Genomic DNA, 19,053 nt, shown 5'->3' with positions numbered 1-19,053 from the left:
GTGTTTCCGTTTGTAGCTTTGTTCAAAATGGGCTCTCTGCATATTTCTCACAACTGCGTTTGCTAAGAAGTACTCTGGAAATTTGGGTGCTGGTAAATTTAGTTCACCACTACAAAGGCAGATTTGGGGCAATGGAAAGAAAGCTGGCCTTGGGGGTCAGATCGGTCTCTGGCTCTCGCTAGCTCTGAGAACTTGGGTAAGGCACATAACCCCTCCGGGCCTTATTTTTTTCTCATCTGTAAAATGGGGAGAATAATTCACTCTAAGGGTGGTCATGAGTGTTAAGTGAGAAAGAGTATGTAAAGCAGCGAGCACAGTAACCGGGTACATAACACTAATAAGTACTTCTTTCCTCTTGAGAAAGGCCCACTGGGAAAGGCACATAGATCTCAGGCCCCTCATTCTTTATTTGTACAACAACGAAATGGCTGCACCAGGTGTACAGGAAGGTTAGCATGTGAGAAAGTGATGATGGCAGAGTACTTCATATATTTGCCAGTTGTTGATTATTTCCTGTTAGTAAAACAGAGCATGGAGTCGTTGTTCACAAATGCAGTGTTTTTTAGGACTAACCAGCTTCCTTTATCTCCTCCCTATGATAAGTCTAATCCCTGTTAGAATATGATCGGCAAGCGTTTTCACAGAGGTCACTGCATGTTTTTGCAGTGGTTCTGTGTGTGCAAGATTGTAGAACAGTTAAGTTCCTTAGCCTCAAACTGGAAACGGAAGAACTGTGTTAAGCAGCGCTGAGTTCTGTCCTTTCGCTGTGCTGTGTTCTTGGCTGATGGGAGAGGGGTTAAGAAGTCAGACTTCAAGAAGATGAACATAAGGCCGTCTTGGGTCTGCAAGCAGGGTTTCCTGGTTTCTGTGGAAATCAGCTGAAGCCCTGAAGTCGGGAGGAAGAGTGTGTGGAGCTCAGCGGTTGGCGGGGGCTGCAGGAGCGTGAAGGAGGACCCGGCTGCTAACGGTGGGCAGAATGGGAGGAGGAGCCCGGGGCTGCTGGAAGAGTGCAAAGGCAGGCCTGGTGAGCAACATGAAAGGAGTGAAGAGGTAGGTTTAGATCATTCCCCGAAGGTCCTGGAAACAGGCTCTTCTTTTTCTTTTCTTTTCTAAACTGAATTTCTAATCTAAAGCAGTCATCCAAGGATGGCATTCAGAGGAGTGTAAAAACACCGCCCTTGCTTTGGGGCCGTGATGATCAGCTCTGCTGCGTCTCGGCAGGTGGATTCTTGGAAAGTGGGAATTGGAATAGTGGAGAGGTCATGGAGAGGGGAGAATGTGGGGGGGATTCTGGCTCCCATGCTCAGCCCCAGGTGTATCCGAGCCCGGTGGTGGTGGGTCAGGCTGTGCCCCTCTAGATTTTCAGCACCATCTGAAAATATAGTGAGCTAACCATTGAGAAAGACTCTTTAAAAAAATTAAATCAGTACAGATATTCAGCGGGATCATCTTTATTTTAGGATCTAAAGATCTCAAGTTGTTTTTTTTTTTAATGTGTTTTGTTGGATGTGGGTAGGGAGACCATGGTAACTGTGTCATGTCCTTTTCAAACCCCAAGAGAGCTTGTAGGCCACAAAATCAGTTTAAATTAATTTAGATGCAATACCCCTAAAAGTGATAACGCTGCAAAAAAGTAAGCCGTAACCAGCCACGCCTGACATTCAGCTGTCTTCATCAAAGGGGGTCACTAGAGGTATCAGTCTGGTGAGTCAGAAACCCTGCATCTGGGCCATCTCATAGCAGGTCTTCAGAGTACTGCCACGAGTGGGTGTTACTAACCTAAGTATTGGTGGCAATACAGAGAGAAAACAGAGGTTCTGAAACACCAGGCATTTATTTCTGTCGTTACAAGGATGAGGGCTGATAATTAAAAAACAAAAAATAGAACAAAAAAACCCAGCTAAGTTAATCCTTCCAGCCAGGTTCTGCAGAATATAACGGAAAAGCGTTTAGACCCTTCGAGATAGTGAGGTGAAACGAAACGACTATACTTTTTACCAGCAGTTCCTCCTGGTTCTAGGACTTTCCCCACTGGGATGTGTGGCTGGTTCCAAAAGCAGGTGAGGCTGAACAGCCCATTTTCTTGGAGTGAATAGCTGAACTCTGGGACACAATGTATCATTGGACTTCCTAGAGAAGAACTTACTGGATTAGTGTTATCGGTTAGGAAATGCAGCTGATTGCTAGTAACAGAGACTGGAAATAATATGGTTTAAATAAAATAGAACACACAGAACTCACATAAAACAAGACCAGAAATCTGGATTGGCAGCTTCAAGATGTCATCAGAAACCCAGGTCCCTTCTGTCGTTCTGTTCTGCCATCGTCATCACAGGACCAGGGGTATTTGTTTGCTTGTGAATGTGCCCCCAAACACATATCAGTGTGCCTGGCTTCTATTTTCAAGATTGCCTCATGGTCTCCGTGGTTACCGGAGTTCCAGTTACTATGGTCTGGATTCCAAACAGCAGGAAAGCAAAAACAGGAGGGGGGCAGGGCTGAAGAGGACATATCCCCTCCTGGAAGTTCCAGATAGCAGTTTATCTTAAGTCTTGACCCCAATGAGCCACGTGGTCATACCTAGCTATAAGGGAAGCTGTAGTTTGGGTGTTTTTGTTTTTGTTTTTTTAAGCCAGGTATATTTACCAAATATATATGGGTCCAATCATTAGGAAGAAATAAGAGGAGGAAATGGGCAGGTAACTGGCAGTCTTAAGTAGTCAGGATGCTGCCACTTGGTGTAGAGAGAACATCTCTCTCGGGCAAAGTTTGTCTAGGCCTTCTCAGAGTTCCTGAAGTCAGTGGTGGCCAGCTCATTCTCCATGGTGGCCCCCTGCATCATTGCCCAACCCACACTGCTGCCACCAGAGTGATGGGGTTGGTTTCACTGACCAAGCACCTTGTGTAGGAACCATAGAAAACTAAGGATCGGAGTCATTTGCCGCTGGAGATGGTTGTGCATGCACTCAGCAGACACTTAAAGCTTCGTGGACCTCTCCTTCAACCCATCTGAGGTATGGGCCTTCCCTGATACACGAACACTTGACCTAGGGAGCTTCATGCCTTCAGCTCAAACCCTGGGAGGGAATATTAGCTACCAGTTCATTCTGTTCTTTTCACTCTGAGCCCTTGGAGAATAGTTGTGTAGCAGAAAGAAGTATTTTTTGAACATATATATCCCTTTCTTGCTGCAAGGCATATTTTCCCACAAACTCAAGGCTGTAAATTAGTTAAGCTAGCACTTAAACACTTTTTTAAATCCATAGTGGTGCTCAGACTCTGAAAGGAGGGGGGAAATCCCATGGGAAAGAGAAAATAAATCAACCAAAAGCAACACCTATCATATTGCTTTGCACTCAGTAGGTGATTAGGCAATGTTTGTGGAATCTCATCGCAACTGAAAAATGAGAATACTGAATTAATTTTGGCTATATTTCAGGTTAAATGGGTTTCAGTGGGCCTATTTCAATGGAAAATGCATTCAAAATTTCAAACAACAGACATATTAAAAACTACTTTTTAGAAAAATAACCTTTAGGAATCTCATCATTTATATTCCAAGTGCTCATTTCTCCCTTTTTTTTCTTGCCTCTTCCTCCTAATATTTTCTTAAGGAAATTTGCAAACCTACAGGAAAGTTGGAAGAACTGTACAGTGCTCACATACCCACCACTAGACTCTCTAGTTAACATTTCACTGTATTTGCTTTGTCACTTCCGTCCATCTCATCTGTCCATTTTATTTTTTTGATGTGGGAACTAAGTTGCAGACATCAGTACGCTTCACCATGAACACTTTGGGAGGAATATCATTAGCCTTGACTTCAATTTTTAAAAATAATGTAAAATCGCACAGTGAAATGCACACATCTCAAGTGCACCATTTGGCAGATTTGGACAAATACATGCTCTTGTGAGGTACAGAACATTATCACTACCCAGAAACGCTTTGGGGATGAAACGTTCACTAAGCATACCGTTTTTGAGATTCGCCCATGTTGTCGAGTGCATCAATGCCTTGTCCTTTTTTGGAGCTGTGTAATATTCCGTGATGTGGGTGTATTTTTCCATTTTTCCTGTTGACAAACAGTTTCAAGTTTGTGGCCATTATAGCCATTAAAACAATGCTGTGAACATTGTTTTTGTAGAATGTCTCGTGTACAAGACTTTTTGCGGTCATGTGTTTTCATTGTCTCTTGAGGGAATATCTAGGAGTGGAATTGCTGGGTCACTTGCTAGTTGTTCACATCCCTTTTTGATAGAATCTTGTAATTCAATTAAGGGAGGACCGTATAAAGCCACTTTTCTCCTTTTACAAACAAGGATATCGAGGCCCAGAGAGTAGGTGGAGAAGAGACCTGTTCAGAGCCATATAGAAGATTTTTTTCAGAGTTTGGATTAGAAGGGATGCCTGGGTAGCTCAGTCGGTTAAGCATTCAACTTCAGCTCAGGTCATGATCTTACCGCTCATGAGTTCGAGCCACGCATCGCATCGGGCTCTGTGCTGACGGTGCGGAGCCTGCTTGGGATTCTCTGTCTCCCTCTCTCTCTCTCTGCCCCTCCCCTGCTCGTGTTCTGTCTCTGTCTCTGTCTCTGTCTCTGTCTCTGTTTCTCTCTCAAAAACAAACATTAAAAGCAACAACAACAAAAAACAAAGTTTGGACTGAAATCCCTGTCTCTTACCTCTATTCTGGTATTCTTTATGTCACACTTTACTTCCCCTGAGAAGAAGGCAAGGAAACTGGGTTTCTTTCTGAAAAATCATTAACTGTTTCAGTTTTTGCTAAAGGAGACATAACTGTTAGACCCAAATGCTGTGTTTCTTTCAGATGTTTCTGTAATAATCTGAATATGGTCCTGTTTCTCCTCCACTGTACATTTCAAGAAATCTCCCAGAATGATCTTCTGGAACACAAATTTGACCAGGTTGCTTCCTCTCCATCATGTGTTCTATAAGTCCAGTGGGATAGAGTCCTGACTCTTTAGTTGAAAGTGTGCAACGTTCTTGCTTCTCTCGCCTCGTCTTACATCTCATCACCCACTCCCTGCAGCCTCTCCTGGTTGTGTTCCTTCGTATCCCTATGCCTTTCTTTCTTTTCTCTCTTTATTTTTTGAGAGAGAGAGAGAGCATGCATGTGCACATGAGTGGGGGGCGCGGAGCAAGGGAGGACAGAGAGAGAGAGAGAGAGAGAGAGAGAGAGAGAGAGAGAGAGAGAACGAGCATCTTAAAGAGGCTCCAAGCTCAGCAGGGCTCGATCCCATGACCCTGGGATCATGACCTGAACTGAAATCAAGAGACAGACGCTCAACCGGCTGAGTCACCCAGGCGCCCCGTATCTCTGTATCTTTCATCTCTTGTGTATTGTTTAGAATGACATTCCCCCTCTGTCTCTCTGATAAATTTCTCCTCATTCTAAAGAGGAGACTCTGAAGATTCCTTCATTCATCCAGACCCTCTCAGGGAGTCAGTTACTCCTTTTTTATGCATGTGTATCTCTGACAGCTAACTCTTAAACCATGGTGTTTTCACAGGATGTCATATTCAGTATTAGTTGAATTTTCCTGGCACAAGACTAGATGCTGAAGGTAGACGGATGAATAAGACGTGGGCCCCACTTTTGAGGAGCTTACCATTGTCGGGGAGATCCATACAGCAAAGTGGTTTCAATACTGCATCCCCGGTACCCGTGTGGCCAGCAGTCTAGCAGAGCCCACCTCCCCACAGCCTTCCAGGCATCAAGTATTTTGAAAAGCTCATCAAATGAAACTACCTCATGGCTTTATCGGCAGTACTAGTGAGGTTGAATGCTGTTTAAATATGCTTGCTGGATATTTTTAACTCAGGAGGAAAATAATCAAGTTTTATTATAGTGGAACTAATTAGGTCACTTCCTAGCTGTGAAACCCTGGGAGGCAAACTCTTTTCCTGGCTGAGTCTCTAGTTTCTTATCTATAAAATGGGAAGAGTAACGCACGTGTTTCATAGGATTGCTGTGAGAATGAAGTGAAGGAATGCATGCGAAGCACACAGAGGCACACAGTAGGTCTGTAACAAATACTGCTGCTTTAAGTCTCCAGCCCAGCGCCTGCCACGTATTCAGGATTCAGTCAATGTGTGTGAAAAATAGGAATATATGTATTTTGTATGTGTGTTTAAAGGCGCTATATATAGATGCTAACACAGATCCGTCTGTCTTGAGAAGAGTGATTTGACTTGCATCAATATTCCACCGGAGTGGCCGAGCACACACGCGTGACTCTTCTTGGGTTCCCAGGTCCCCTGCTAGGCAGATGTCCATTACAATGAAATGCAAAAAAGGAAAAAATAATAATAAAGGCAGAGGAATGTAATGTTGTGGCTTGATTTGACAGGGCCTCCTGCTACTTCAGCTGCTAGTGCCAGGCATGAAACAGATTAATCTGTACTCCAACACACCACTGCTGAAGTCAAGACGGTTTAATTAGGGTATTTTAAACATCCTGTTTGCATCGAGAATCTTACCAGAAAGCAGGATGTCTGTCTGTCTGGGGAAGTTCAGGGGGAGGTGGGGAGCAAGGATGGGCAATAAAACAGAGATGGTTTTAATTTTAGAAATGAGAGAAGAACACTTTGTATGATCTCCTTAAAACAAAAGAGCTAATGGCCTTAGATGTTCCATGGAAACAAAGGCAGCTCAGCCGCATGGCCTTGAATTCTAAAGCGGCCCTGCAAGATCTTGCCAAGACATGGGCGTGATGGTTGAGGTACAGGGACTGTTTCCATCCTAAGTATAGAGCTCTGGCTGACCCATATCTTTCTTAACCATTTGGACCACTGGAAGGCAGGTGCAGACTCTGAAGCTGGGTGGGCAGAGGGACCCTGAATTCATTGTCCAACCAGCCAGGCTGGGCCAGTATTTAAATGCCAGGCTGTGAGGATATTGATCAGCATTTATATTTATCCATGGTCTGCGCTACCCGCCCCCTCCCCTCCCCCCCCCCCCCTTTCCAACCTCCTCACCTTTCATCCTCCCTTCCCTCTGCCACTGGATCCCTTCCCAGTTCTCTGTCCATACCATGTGCATTCCAGCCTGATGTCTTCGATTCATGCTTCTCCATCTGCTTGACATGCCCTTATTCCCATTGCCCCCTTCTCCCTTCAAGGCTCTTTTCTTGCTTTCTTCTCTTCTCCTAGGCTCAGTGCAGTAGTATCTTGCCCACCAGTCTTCCCAGATACCCTGGCTAGGGGAGGATTTGCCTCCTCAGTAGTTTCTGCCTCTTTTTCATGCACTATCACTTTCTATCAAGTAATTTTAGACATAAGAGACCACAAGCACCTGGAGGGAAGGATCAGTGTCTGATTGTCTTTGTCTTCAAACACTGTATCTTATACATTGTAGGATTCTATTTTATGAATAAATGAATGAATCCGTGTCAGTTCCGGTGTCTAAGACCCCTGGAGGCTGCCTCCTGTGGCCCAGCTCTGCTTACCAGTGCCTCTTCTTCCTTTTCGGTGAATGTAATCTTCCCGTGACGCACGGAACCCAAACTTCAAGAGATGCAAGTAGGACACCTCTGAAATCTCTTGGCACAGAAGGATAAGGAAGTCGTTTCGGGATTATTGCTGTGTTCCTTGTCACCTTCTTCCCCCGTTCCCCACCTTGAGAGACCTGTTAATGGAGCACAGTCCATTTATCCTTGACTTCAGGAACACAGTCTAGATCTGCATTGTAAGAACTAAATGTGCCCATAGAATCCCAAATCCTAGCCACTGTCTCTCTACCAACTTTATCACAGAAAACTTGCACGACCATTCACTTGCCAGCATAACACTATAGCCCTGTGTCACTCCCAGGGGTCCCTGAGAACAATGTTTTCCTCTTGTCTCGATCTATACAGCCAACCCTTCCTTACATTTCCTCCTCTTTCCTACCCCATCCCCAACTAAATTAGGGCGCTTCACATAGTGTCTACGCATGTTCCACACGTGCCAGTTAACTGTGTACTCGATTGTAGCTGTCTGTTTCTTAGTCTTGCTCGCAGGGCAGTGAGCTCCTCTGGAATGGAGTGTCTTTTGACCTCCGTAGTGCCAGCACTTCGTACGTTGCCTGGCACATAGTAGTAGGTACTCAGAAGTCTGAGAAAAGGAATCACTGGTGTGGGCACCACTTCGTGCCCTGTTATTAATTGTCCTGTGGTTACAAAACTCCTAAAAGAGATGGTGTTTTTCATGCCCTCTACAGACCACGTGCTGTGTTTTCAGTTCTGCAGCAAGAGCAAAAGGTGAATGATTACCCAGGCCGACTACATTTATTTTTATTAAAAAGTAGGACCCTCTCTGCTTATGGACGCCGTGTCCTTCAGCTTGCTAGGGCTGTCCGCAAGTCTCCCAGAACTTCTATTATTTGGCTTTATGGGTAGTCGCACGTAAGAACTTTATTTTCATCTATCGTAGGATTAAAGAGTCTGAGTGAGGTTGGCCTTACTCCATTTTAGGGTCAGAACAAATCTTGAGTTATAGGAGATAACCCTACCAGCTAAGAACGTCGGGCCACCTAAGTCTCTGTTTTTCTCAGCACAGGCCAGTGAGGATGGTGCAGGCAGACTGGAACATGTTCGGTGGTAGGCATGTGATCAGGATGTGGTGTGGAAGGGGCTAGGTGGTGGTCTATGACAAGTGCATGGGTGAGAATCTCCTCTGAGATTCTTCTTCAAGACAGCAACTCTCAAGTGGATGTCTGTTGGGTGCCTATTATGTACCTAGCTCGCTTGGCATAATGGATTTAATAGATGGAGGGGATAACCCCACTTTACAAACAGGAAAGCTGAGACTTAGTGATTAAACAGTGTGCCCATGGTTTAGTTTAACCAGCTAGTGAGTGCCAGCATCAGGATTCAAATCCAAGTGTGTCTGATCCTAAAAGCCCCGCATAAGGTTAATTAGTTAATTTACTTGTTGGCCTTTCTGGAACAGGGTCCAGGAGTTGGACTTCTTGGTGTATCCATGTGTCTTTCTCAGCGGTGGACCACTGGTCGGCCTGGTTGTTAATGGGCCTGTCTGTGGGTAAATAGCTCTCCTCACAGAGAGAAGGTGTTGTTTTAACCGCTTGGGATTTGGACCACCCTTTTTTAAGAATGAGGATGGGAAATGTTACCCATCCCATTCTTTACAAAAACAGTGAACACTGTGGGAGGCTAGTTGGAGTGACTGCCACGGTGTGGTTTGTGCCATTCTGGAAAGACCTCTGATCTGGATATACTAGGTCATGGGTTCTTAGCCAAGGAGCCATCCTTGAGAGATGGGAACACGCTGAAATTCCATGGAGATGTTACATTTGTGTAGATATTTTGCAAAGGATGGCATACATAGGGTTCATCAGATTCTTAAAAGTTTCTGTCATGATTTTAAAAGAAGATAAACTGCACATCTAGATTCGAGTGGCCCACAAAGGTACTTTTGATCCGAAGCAAATCACATCCCATATCAGGGTTTTTGCTTCTATACTTGAAATTCCAGTGGAGTTGAAACAAAGATTTCTGATTCTTCTTCCGGCTCTGAAAATTACAGAATCCTAACTGACCCTAGAGAATCAAACTTTTAGTCCCCTTGCAGATACTGAGGGGTCTAACCCATTGTGTCTAATCACCCTTGAAAGTCCCTTAAAGAGATTTGAACTAAGGAAGAGGGCCCAGGACCACCCCTCTAGGCAGTTTCACTAATTAGGGTCTGAGGCTGGCAGTTGTCTGACTGTTGAGCAGGGCACTGGCGGGCAGGGGCTCACACTGGCACAATTTCAGTACTAGCTCTCTAATACTCCACTAAGACCCCAACCTCCCTACTTAGTGACTTGAAAATGTAGATATGCTTGGCCTCTCCCCTCGGGAGCCTTGTGGATCCCTTTAATATGTGTGTGTGTGTTCTGTTCTCCCTGGGCCCTGCCTTAGAGGTTGTTTTCTACAGTGGGAGTCCCCACATCCACCCCATCTGCGTTGACAGCTCCATAGCCATCCTTCGCCTCCATTTTATCCTGTCGAAATGACAGAGCAGCTGAGCGGTGCTGGCCAGCAGATAAACCTGTTATCTCCCCTGCTCTCTGTGCCAGCAGCTTTCCCCATCTTCTTGGTGCATGAAAAATTGACACCACCTTGGGCTGAAATCTGTTCCTAGGGAAGCTACATTTATTAGGGGCTAATGAAACTCTGTGTGTGTGTGTGTGTGTGTGTGTGTGTGTGTGTGTGTGTGTGAGAGAGAGAGAGAGAGAGAGAGAGAGAGAGAGGGAGAGGGAGAGGGAGGGAGGGAAAGAAAGTGTAAAACTTGGGGTGGCTGAAGTGTTTTCCTGTCTGGCAGGCACCAGCCAGCCACAACGCCCGGAGAGATGGAAGGTACGTAAGCAGCTTCGGGTCTCCTGAAATTGACAACTTGTTCTTTACTTAGAATCCCAAACAAATAGGTAAATGCCATTTGTTCTTAGTATATACCCCTGCAGTTGATCAAGATCTCTCCTGCTCCAGGCTGGGATGAGCTATAGGAATGCATGCTAATATGACCTAGTGCCAAAAAGATGATTCTGTGTATTACATTTTCCTCTTTGAAAATTACAGCTCCTGATACCTCACCGTTCCGCCAGCACCCCACCCCCCCCACCTCGCTCAGGTATACAGAGAATGGTCTCTTGTAGCTCTTTCCCGTCCATTCAATCAGCAAGAGTCAAAGGGAAAATTGAGAAGTTCTGGTTCAGTATCTGCAGAGCTGCCGAAAACCCAAAGTCTCTTCTTTATTTGGAATCTGGTAGAAACCGCTTCTGGAAAGAGTAATTCAGTAAAAGAGAGGAAAGAGGGGTTGTTATTCATGTCTTACTCCATATGGCCTTTTGCTTCGTTTTCCTCTCATTAAAACTGTAGAGGTTTTTTTTAAATCCACATTTACATAGTGCCAATCTTTTGGACACAATGAGCGCCACATGAAGTACATTGTCAGGCTTTGCATGCTTTAGTTTCTGGTCTGTTTTATCTTTCGTCTATAAAAGCTTTGATGTTTACCTTTTATATGTGGGAAGCATATAACAACATAGGAGGGAAGCTTACTGTTTACAGTCAGGCATCTTAGGTTCAAACCTAAGTTCCCACCACTGACTGAAGGACATGTACCTTAAGTCAGTTAACTAACCTCTCTGAGTCTTGGATTCTACATTTACAAGATGAGGATAGTACCTTTCTCACAGCTTAGTAGTGATGATTCAATGAGAAAATTGTGTACAGACTCAAATCAGCCTACTGTCATAGATACACAATAGGTGGCAATTATTATTGTACCCTACTTCTTGCCACTAGGTATTTGAAGCCACTTACAGCGGACAGTCTGGTGGTACTAAACCTTAGATTTGAATAAGAATTTGTCAAAACACAAATTCAGACTGGGGGAAATATTTGCAACATACATGACAAAAGGATAATGCTCTTCATTTACAGACAGCTTGTAGGAATCAAATTGGCAAAGGATAAGGCCAGGTAGTTCACCCATAAAGCAATACAGGGGGTCAGTAAATATCAGAAAAGGTGCTCAACCTTGTGCGTAACAAGAACAAAAACATGCTAATCAAAAAAGATCCCATTTTTCACCTTCCATGTTGTCATAATTTTTAAGTTGGATAGTATCCAATCTGAGCGAGGCTATGGGAAAACAGATACTCTTTTATAATATATATGTAATTCTGCTTCCATTCTCCGTGTGTGTGTGTGTGTGTGTGTGTATGTGTGTGTGTGTGTGTGTGTGTGTGTGTGTGTATACACTGAGAGTGGACATAGAATTGGTACAACCTTTTTGGCAAATAATTTGTCAGTGTCTTTTGACACATGCAAATAGCTTTTGACTCCCCCAATTCCACTCTTAGGAATTTGCACACGTGCAAAAGTGTATTCCTTACCAGAAATTAAAGTATACTTGCCAGAATGTGTGCACATGGATGTTTATTGCTTCATTGTTTCTAATAGCAGAAACAAACAAACCACCGAAAACTGGAAACCACCTGAAGTATTAATGATTGGGTGAGGCACTAAATTATGATAAATAATGTCAGTGGAATTCTAGATGGCCGTTAGAAAAAAACTAAATATGTGCTGATATAGAAAGGTATAATATTTTTTTTTCCTCTCCTCTGAAAATGTACACAAGATACCTACCTATAGGTTTTCTTCCCCTTGGGAAGAGGAAAAGGGTAGTGAGAGGAGTTTGTGAAAAGACAAATATTAGGTGTTCAATAAATATTTGTTGAATACATTTTATACCTTTGTGTATAGTCTGGTTTTTACCATGTGCGTCCATTACTTTTGTTTTAAAATCCATTGGTGGAGCATGGAGGGAATCACTAATAAGGCAGTAAAAGAAATTGTTTCCTATAGTTGAGCATAAATTCATCTTTGAGCTTCCCAGCAGCCAAGGCAAAGAGGGAACCCTGATAAGCACAAAAAATTCATCAGGAAAGAGAAACATTTTCCTAATCTTCATCTCTAAAAGGACTAGCTGCTAAGGGTTGGTCAAAACTCCCAATTTAGTCTTGTCCTCCCCAGCTTAAAATTCGTGAGTAGATTCTTGCCACTTTTCTTCATGATCCAACCTCTGCCACCTAACTGGCCTCCCCTCTTCCATGTGGATATGACATGGCCTTTGCATATATTGTTCCTTCTGCCTGCAGTGCTCTCTCCTCTTCTCTACCTGGTTGTCAGCCATGGCTGTTGTTTTGGGCTTTTTAAAGATTTTCAGTTGTTAGTTACCTCCACTGGTAATCCTTTTAGGTCAGATATCCCTTATCTGTGCTCCCCACGTCCCCTGTGCCTACCTCAGCGATGGAACTTGTCACACTGTACTGTAATTATTGTTTTGTTTTCCCCACTAGACAAGGAGCTCCTCAAGGTTAGGGATAATGTGTTGATTGTTTGGGGGCCCTGAGCACCAAGCGTTTGCCAGGCCCAAAGACCAGCAAGTGGTCAGTGAATGACTGAATGAGTAAGCTGAAGTTTGAGTTCTGCCTGTTTCACCAGTTAACTAGCTGTGCCAACAAGTGTTTTTTGAGTAGGGGAGTCAAGGAGAAGCCTCACTGAGAAGATCACAGCTGAATTAAACTGGGTGTGAAGACTGAGCCGTGCAGATAATCTGGTGAAGAGCATTTCGGGTAGAGGAGACAGCAGGCACAGAGGCTCCAGAGTAGGAGCGTGCCTGACATTAGAAGCAGTGTTTAGTCTGAGTGAGTTGGGGGCCATCGGAGGGTTTTATACAGAGGAATGAGGGGATCTGACTTTGGGTTTTAACCTAAAGGATCATTCTGACTGCTCTATGGAGATTAGACCAGGGCGGGGGGGGGGGGGGGGGCAAGAGTGGAAGCAGAGAGACCCCCACAAGTAGGCTGTTGAGTATTCCAGCCAGGGATGAGGGTGATTTGGACCAAAGTAGCCACAGTGGGGGCAGCAGAAAGAAGAGATGGGATTCTAGGTATGATGTGAAGAGAAAGCTGACAAGGTTTCTTTCCTATGGGACCTGTGAGAAAAGAGAGAGAGAATAAGGGACATCTCCACTGTTTTTGGCTTGAGGAACTGGAGAACCTGGTTGCCATTAACTAGGTGGAAAAGACCGCGGGGAACAGATCTGAGGAGGCAGATCGGGAGTTTGATTTGGGACATATTCGGTTTAAAGGAGCTGTTGACAACCACGTGCAGAAAGCAGGTAGAAAGGCAGACACGTGAGTCTGTGTTCAGAGAACAAGACTGGCCCGCAGACCCGCGTTGTAAGTGGTTTTAAAAGCCGTGGGACTAGCATGGGGCTTCCCAGGGAAGTGAAGGTAGGTGGAAGATAGAATGCCAACCTACTCCAGCATTAAGAGATTGGGGACATAGGGGCGCCTGGGTAGCTCAGTTAAGCGTCCAACTCTTGATTTCTCAAGGTTCATGAGATCGAGCCCACATTGCTCTGTGCTGACAGCACGGAGCCTGCTTGGGATTGTTTCTCTGCCTCTCTCTCTGCCCCTCGCCTTCATGCGCTTGGGCGTGTGCGTGCTCGCTCGCTCTCTCTCTCTTTTTAAATAAATGTTTTAAGAAGAGAGAAATCAAGGATGTGAAGAGGCAGGAACACTTCTGACATACGTGAGGAAAAAACAGACTCAATCTGTGCTATGGTAATTGCCGACCTGTGGCTTTAATGAATAGTCAAGTGACTTTCTGAGAATTCAAGAGAAGTCTGACCTGTGAAGATGTTCTTAGTCCCTCTCCGAATAGAATATTTGTTGCCCACACGGTGGGCATTATTTCAGAATAAACTTCACTCTGCCATTTCTCCACGACTAGACTTCTGCTGCCTCCTTTTCAAGGTCATTATTCTTGATTTTAAAAAATTCTTTTTAAAGAAAAGAATCTCTTCACAGCTAAAGCCTATAATATACCCTTCAATTACCCTCTTCTTCCCAAGGTAGAAAAATAGTAGCTCATAATAGAAGCCTGTGGGTTATGTGAACTCAAAAAGCATTGTCACCATTTTGAAGTACTTACTGTCCAGCTGCTTTCGAACTTGAAGTAGGGAGTTTTAGTTGCACCAGAAGTGGCGACCCTGGGACCCTATCATATTTCTTGCTTAATTCTGGGATGTTTACTTGGGAAAAGTATAAGGTAATTTGAGAATATGATAGAATACGTTTTACTTGTTCTTTATATACTCATCTCAAAGCTGATATTCATACTGTGTTCACAGGTTATTTCTGCAAATGGGAGATTAGTTTAAGGTTCTGTTGTGGACAATAAAAATCAATTAATTCCAGGCAGACTAGAAATTCTAACTTAGTTTTGATTCACTTGCTCAAGTTGTCCTTGAGGATATCATCGCTTTTGAATATGTTTCTTGTGCAGTATGTGAAGATCAGTTCAGGTTTGCAATGACACAGTGTAGGTTCTTGTCTTATTAATCAATAGTGGCAGTCAGGGAGGCCTACTTACTCCTCCTCCAATAGAACCAGGGCAGGCTTGGAGAGAGGTAATAATTACTGCTCTGATCACAGCATGTTCTCTTTTCTCCTTCCCAACCCAGAGCACGTCTGTTCGATCCTGGCTTCCCTCCTGCGGAACCTGAGAGGACAGCAGCGAACCCGGCTTCTGAATAAATTCACTGAAAATGACAGTGAGAAGGTGGGTGCCTGCTACGCGGTAAGGAGGGGCCCAGGGCCGTCAGGGCAAAAGGAGTGCTGAGCTGAGCTCCTGCCCTAAAATACCTTCTCCAGCATTGCTTTGGGTTTTAGAGGTTGTTCTGGTGACTCTGCCTGTCATCTCCAGATACATCCGTCTGGGCACAGTTACACCTTAGGGTGGCAGCAACCAGCACCTTAGGAAGATTTTTAGACCCAGGCAGAGTGAGTTGTAATAGGATTTGGGTTAAGGGTTGCACAGCATGGCAAAGCGATTAAGAACATAGCCTCTGGATTCCGACATCTGGATTTGAACCTGGTTTTGCTCTTTTCAAGATGTGTGCCACTCTGAGCCTCATTTTCCCTATCTGTAGGATGGACACATTAATTCCCATCTTGAGGAAGAGTCAATGAGAGGAAGATTAAATGAGTCCTTACTAGGTGGTGGTGATGGAAATGAAGGCTCCGTTGTGGACATAAGGAAAGGGTTGAGCCTGTCCTTAGAGGGACTGTGGAACATGGGAATGATCACGTAAATGAGATTAGGTAGATATTATGTTGTTATCTAGTGTGCCATACCAAAAAAAGATTTTTAACAGTGATAGGACCCACCGTCTATTTAATGATTCCTGTGGATTGGGTGACTCAGCAGGTCCCTTACATTCTTGTGGGACAATATATTATCCCTTATATTCTCACAATACCGTGTGGTTTACCCTTTGTGTAGGTATTGTTCACATCTGCAGAAGAAGCAGCCGATGCTTAGAGTCATGTCATTTGCCCACAATCACTCTCAATGATGATCCCACCACTCACTAGTCACAAGTTAGATCATTCTAGATGCATGACATTAAGGACGAAAGTCCCTTTGATTACATGCAATAATCTTGTTCCTTCCCACTGCCAGGTAAGGCTGAAAGTTTGTTGTACTTCGGAGAGAGGTTTATGACTGTCTCTCTGACCAGTTTTTCCAGCCTCACTGGCAGCATAGCATGGGGAAGAGGCCATCGTAAAGTCAGGCGTAGACCACCTTAGCAGTCATGTCACCCTGGTGACATTTAACATCTGTGCCTCAGTTTCTTCATCTTTAAAATTAGGGTCACTGTCTGTCTTTCCTGCCCACATTCTCAGGTTTTTGTAAGGTGTAAGGAAATAATGGACACGAAAATATTTGGTAAACTGAAATATACAAGATCTTGGGGGCGTCGGTATTATCCAGAGAGGGTTTGGGCACAGTCCTCCTGGACTCTGATGCCGTGTTGAAGCACCATCTGCTGTTAACCACTGTAAGCTCTTGAGTAAATACCAGGGTTGCCAAGAGCCGTGGCTGTGCCAGCCTAGTAAAGAGAGAGGTTAGAAGTCTAGGCTGGTTTCACAGTGTTTGTTCAGTCTTTTGGAAGTCTTAGGCAAAAATGAAACTTTTTCAAACCCACTGAGTGTTCCTCAGGCCATGTTTGAAGCATGACTTTTGCTAAGTTGAAAACTGATTTTTAAGTTATCGCTGAGCAAAAGTCAGGGCCTTTTTTTAAGTTGCTGAAAGAGTTTTTTTTCTTGTACTCTCTTCTGACTCGAAAGCAACTAAAGAGATTTTACGCAGACCTTTTTAAAAAAAGATCAGCTCTGGGGTAGAATCCGAACATGAGAGGTTTCAGTTGGAAAAAAATTTCTGTAAAGTTCTAAGTGAATATCAAGTATGTAACTTCAAGCTCCTTCTCTTTGCAAGAAGGGACTTGAATTCTTATTTATTTATTTATATTTAACAACTTGAATTCGCGGGAGCCCTGGCCAAGCTGGAAACGCAGCCTCCTTGTGGGACTAGGCCTGCATTCAGACTGCATCCGCCCCAGGGGTCTGCTCGCTCTGCCCTGGCTCTTCCGTCCATTCCTGCTGGTTTCCTACGCAGAGCTCGTAGCCGACGTCGGAAGCAAGCGGTAGAGGGGCCTCCTGTTGGGAGGGGCTCTGCTGTTCTCTTGCCTTGGTGTGCCTTTTCCTTCTCACTCATGTCTGAAACATCTCTCTTTCAGGTTGACAGACTGATGGAGCTGCATTTTAAATACCTGGACGCAATGCAGGTGGCCGACAAGAAGATTGAAGGGGAGAAACATGTACGTATCCCTGCCTGTCTTTTGCCGGCTGTTGACTTGCATGCCGTTCGGGTCTCTTTGTACCTTCTCTCTCCCCGCAGGGCAGGCAAGGGCACAGGTGCCACCTACCCCCCCATGCCACCTAGCCTGGTGTGAGCATGGAGCGGATGACCGTCTGCCAGTGGTTATAACCGCTCTTCTAATAGGAGTGGAAGTGCTTTCGGAGGAAGGATCCCTGTCTGACCTGGGGGTCTGGGTGATAGCACGGGTACCCCTGACACGAGCAAAGTGCAGGGCTGTGACTTGGTACCACGTTGGCCGAGCTGGCAGAGTCTGTCTTAGTTCAAACTCCTGCTGGCTGCTGTAGTCGCAAGGGGAGCACCCGAGGGAAGGGTGATCTCAGGGGATAAGAACTGGGAAGGAAGTCTGAGGTCACTGAATCCAGATGAAAAACTGGAGACCCGGAGAAGGGAGACTCAGAGGCACCGCAGCGGAGCCTGCATAGCAGGTTCCAGAGGACCGACCGTAATTTCTTCCGCTGGCAGCTGCTGAAAATGAAATTTGTTAGGTTTTTGTCTTGAGGGACTGTGTTTGCTGTGCTGGTGTCCTGCCTTCCGTACTTTCCACCTGATTCTGTTTTGTTCTCTGCCATCTCTGGCCTCTGCCTTTCTCATCTGTCTCCTTCACTGGGGCAGAGACTGTTGTCTGCTGTTTAATGTCGATCTGTATTCTCACCCCTGCAAGACATTCCTCAGTCTTTGGTCACATTGCAAAAGGATCCTTTCCTTGCTTTTTTCAAAGTCTGTAATAGACTTCATTTTCCTTGTGATCTTGATTTGCCGTATCACTCCATTCTCTTTTCATTCTTCTTGCCTTAAAGCGCACTTGAGGCTTTTGACCCTCACTGGTGGGAGAGTCAGTTTCAGCGCCTGGTCCCATCGTGTTGGAACAGTCCGGCTGCGGGGCGGGCCATGTGCACAGGGACTTACACTAGCATTTGCCCTCAAGCTAGGCCTCAGGCCAGAGCGAGAGCTTGGAGGGGAGGCGGTGACCCTGTTGTCTGTCCTGTTTCTCTTCACCCCTCGTACCTACCCCTCCCTTTTTACAAAATATGCACCTCCATTTATGAATGCCAGTGGACAGATAGCTGTGGTTATCATTCTTGTGATTTGCCTAAACCTAGTAAGTCCTCAGATGTTTGTTGATTGATTGAATTGACTGCCTGGGACATTCTTCGTTTATACGCTGATGCTACTGCAAGATAAAAGGCCGGGACTGAATTCTGAGGCTGGACTTCAGATGCCAGCATGTTACGCACGCAGTTGCTTCGTTCCACCCTCCCACTGCCTTTATTTTGTCCTTTGATTGAGGTTTCCTTTTCCGTCTTTTCTTCCCTTTCCGGTAACTTATGAGGATGGCCGCTTAGTGACTATTTAAGTGCCAGAGTGATGGCTTCTTTTTCTTCATCTGAATGATAATTAGAAACAAACTGAAATTTCCCTGGAATTTTGGAGGGACACAGCCATGAGACAGTTAGAACTCCAGCTCTGGCTGAAGACCCGTGTTATCTGCTAGAGGAAGTTTTCAGGGAGAGAGAGAGCACCTGGGAGTCTAGAGACCTGGAATTTTAGGCAAGCACCGCCTCTCAGTCCCTGCCTGGCCATGGCTCGTCAAACCATGCTTCATGTAGCCTGTTCCCTAACTGAAATGTAACAGCAGAGGTGACCTCTCAGGTCCTCCTCTGCTTAAAGTAGTGCCTCAGGTTCAAGTGAACATCCTCTAGGGACCCTGCCAGTTTTTAGCAGCAGGGTGGAGGACAAGCAGAGTGAG

The 19,053-nt window shown here is 45.0% G+C and overlaps 1 protein-coding gene across 3 annotated transcripts in view; it reads left to right on the top strand.

Annotated features, from left to right (window-relative positions):
* CTNNBL1 (catenin beta like 1) overlaps positions 1–19,053 on the top strand; it is a 160,224-nt gene that overhangs the window by 116,607 nt on the left and 24,564 nt on the right. For all 3 annotated transcript variants that reach the window (XM_053199983.1, XM_053199981.1, XM_053199982.1), the window contains exons 12-13: positions 15,046–15,143; positions 17,164–17,244. In XM_053199983.1, coding sequence (XP_053055958.1) covers positions 15,046–15,143; positions 17,164–17,244 — 179 coding nt within the window. The remainder of the gene's footprint in view (positions 1–15,045; positions 15,144–17,163; positions 17,245–19,053) is intronic.

The sequence above is a fragment of the Acinonyx jubatus genome, chromosome A3 (genome assembly GCF_027475565.1).
Source record: "Acinonyx jubatus isolate Ajub_Pintada_27869175 chromosome A3, VMU_Ajub_asm_v1.0, whole genome shotgun sequence".
NCBI lineage: Eukaryota > Metazoa > Chordata > Mammalia > Carnivora > Felidae > Acinonyx > Acinonyx jubatus.
Note: the sequence above shows the minus strand (reverse complement) of the source record. Positions and strands in the feature narration are given on the sequence as shown.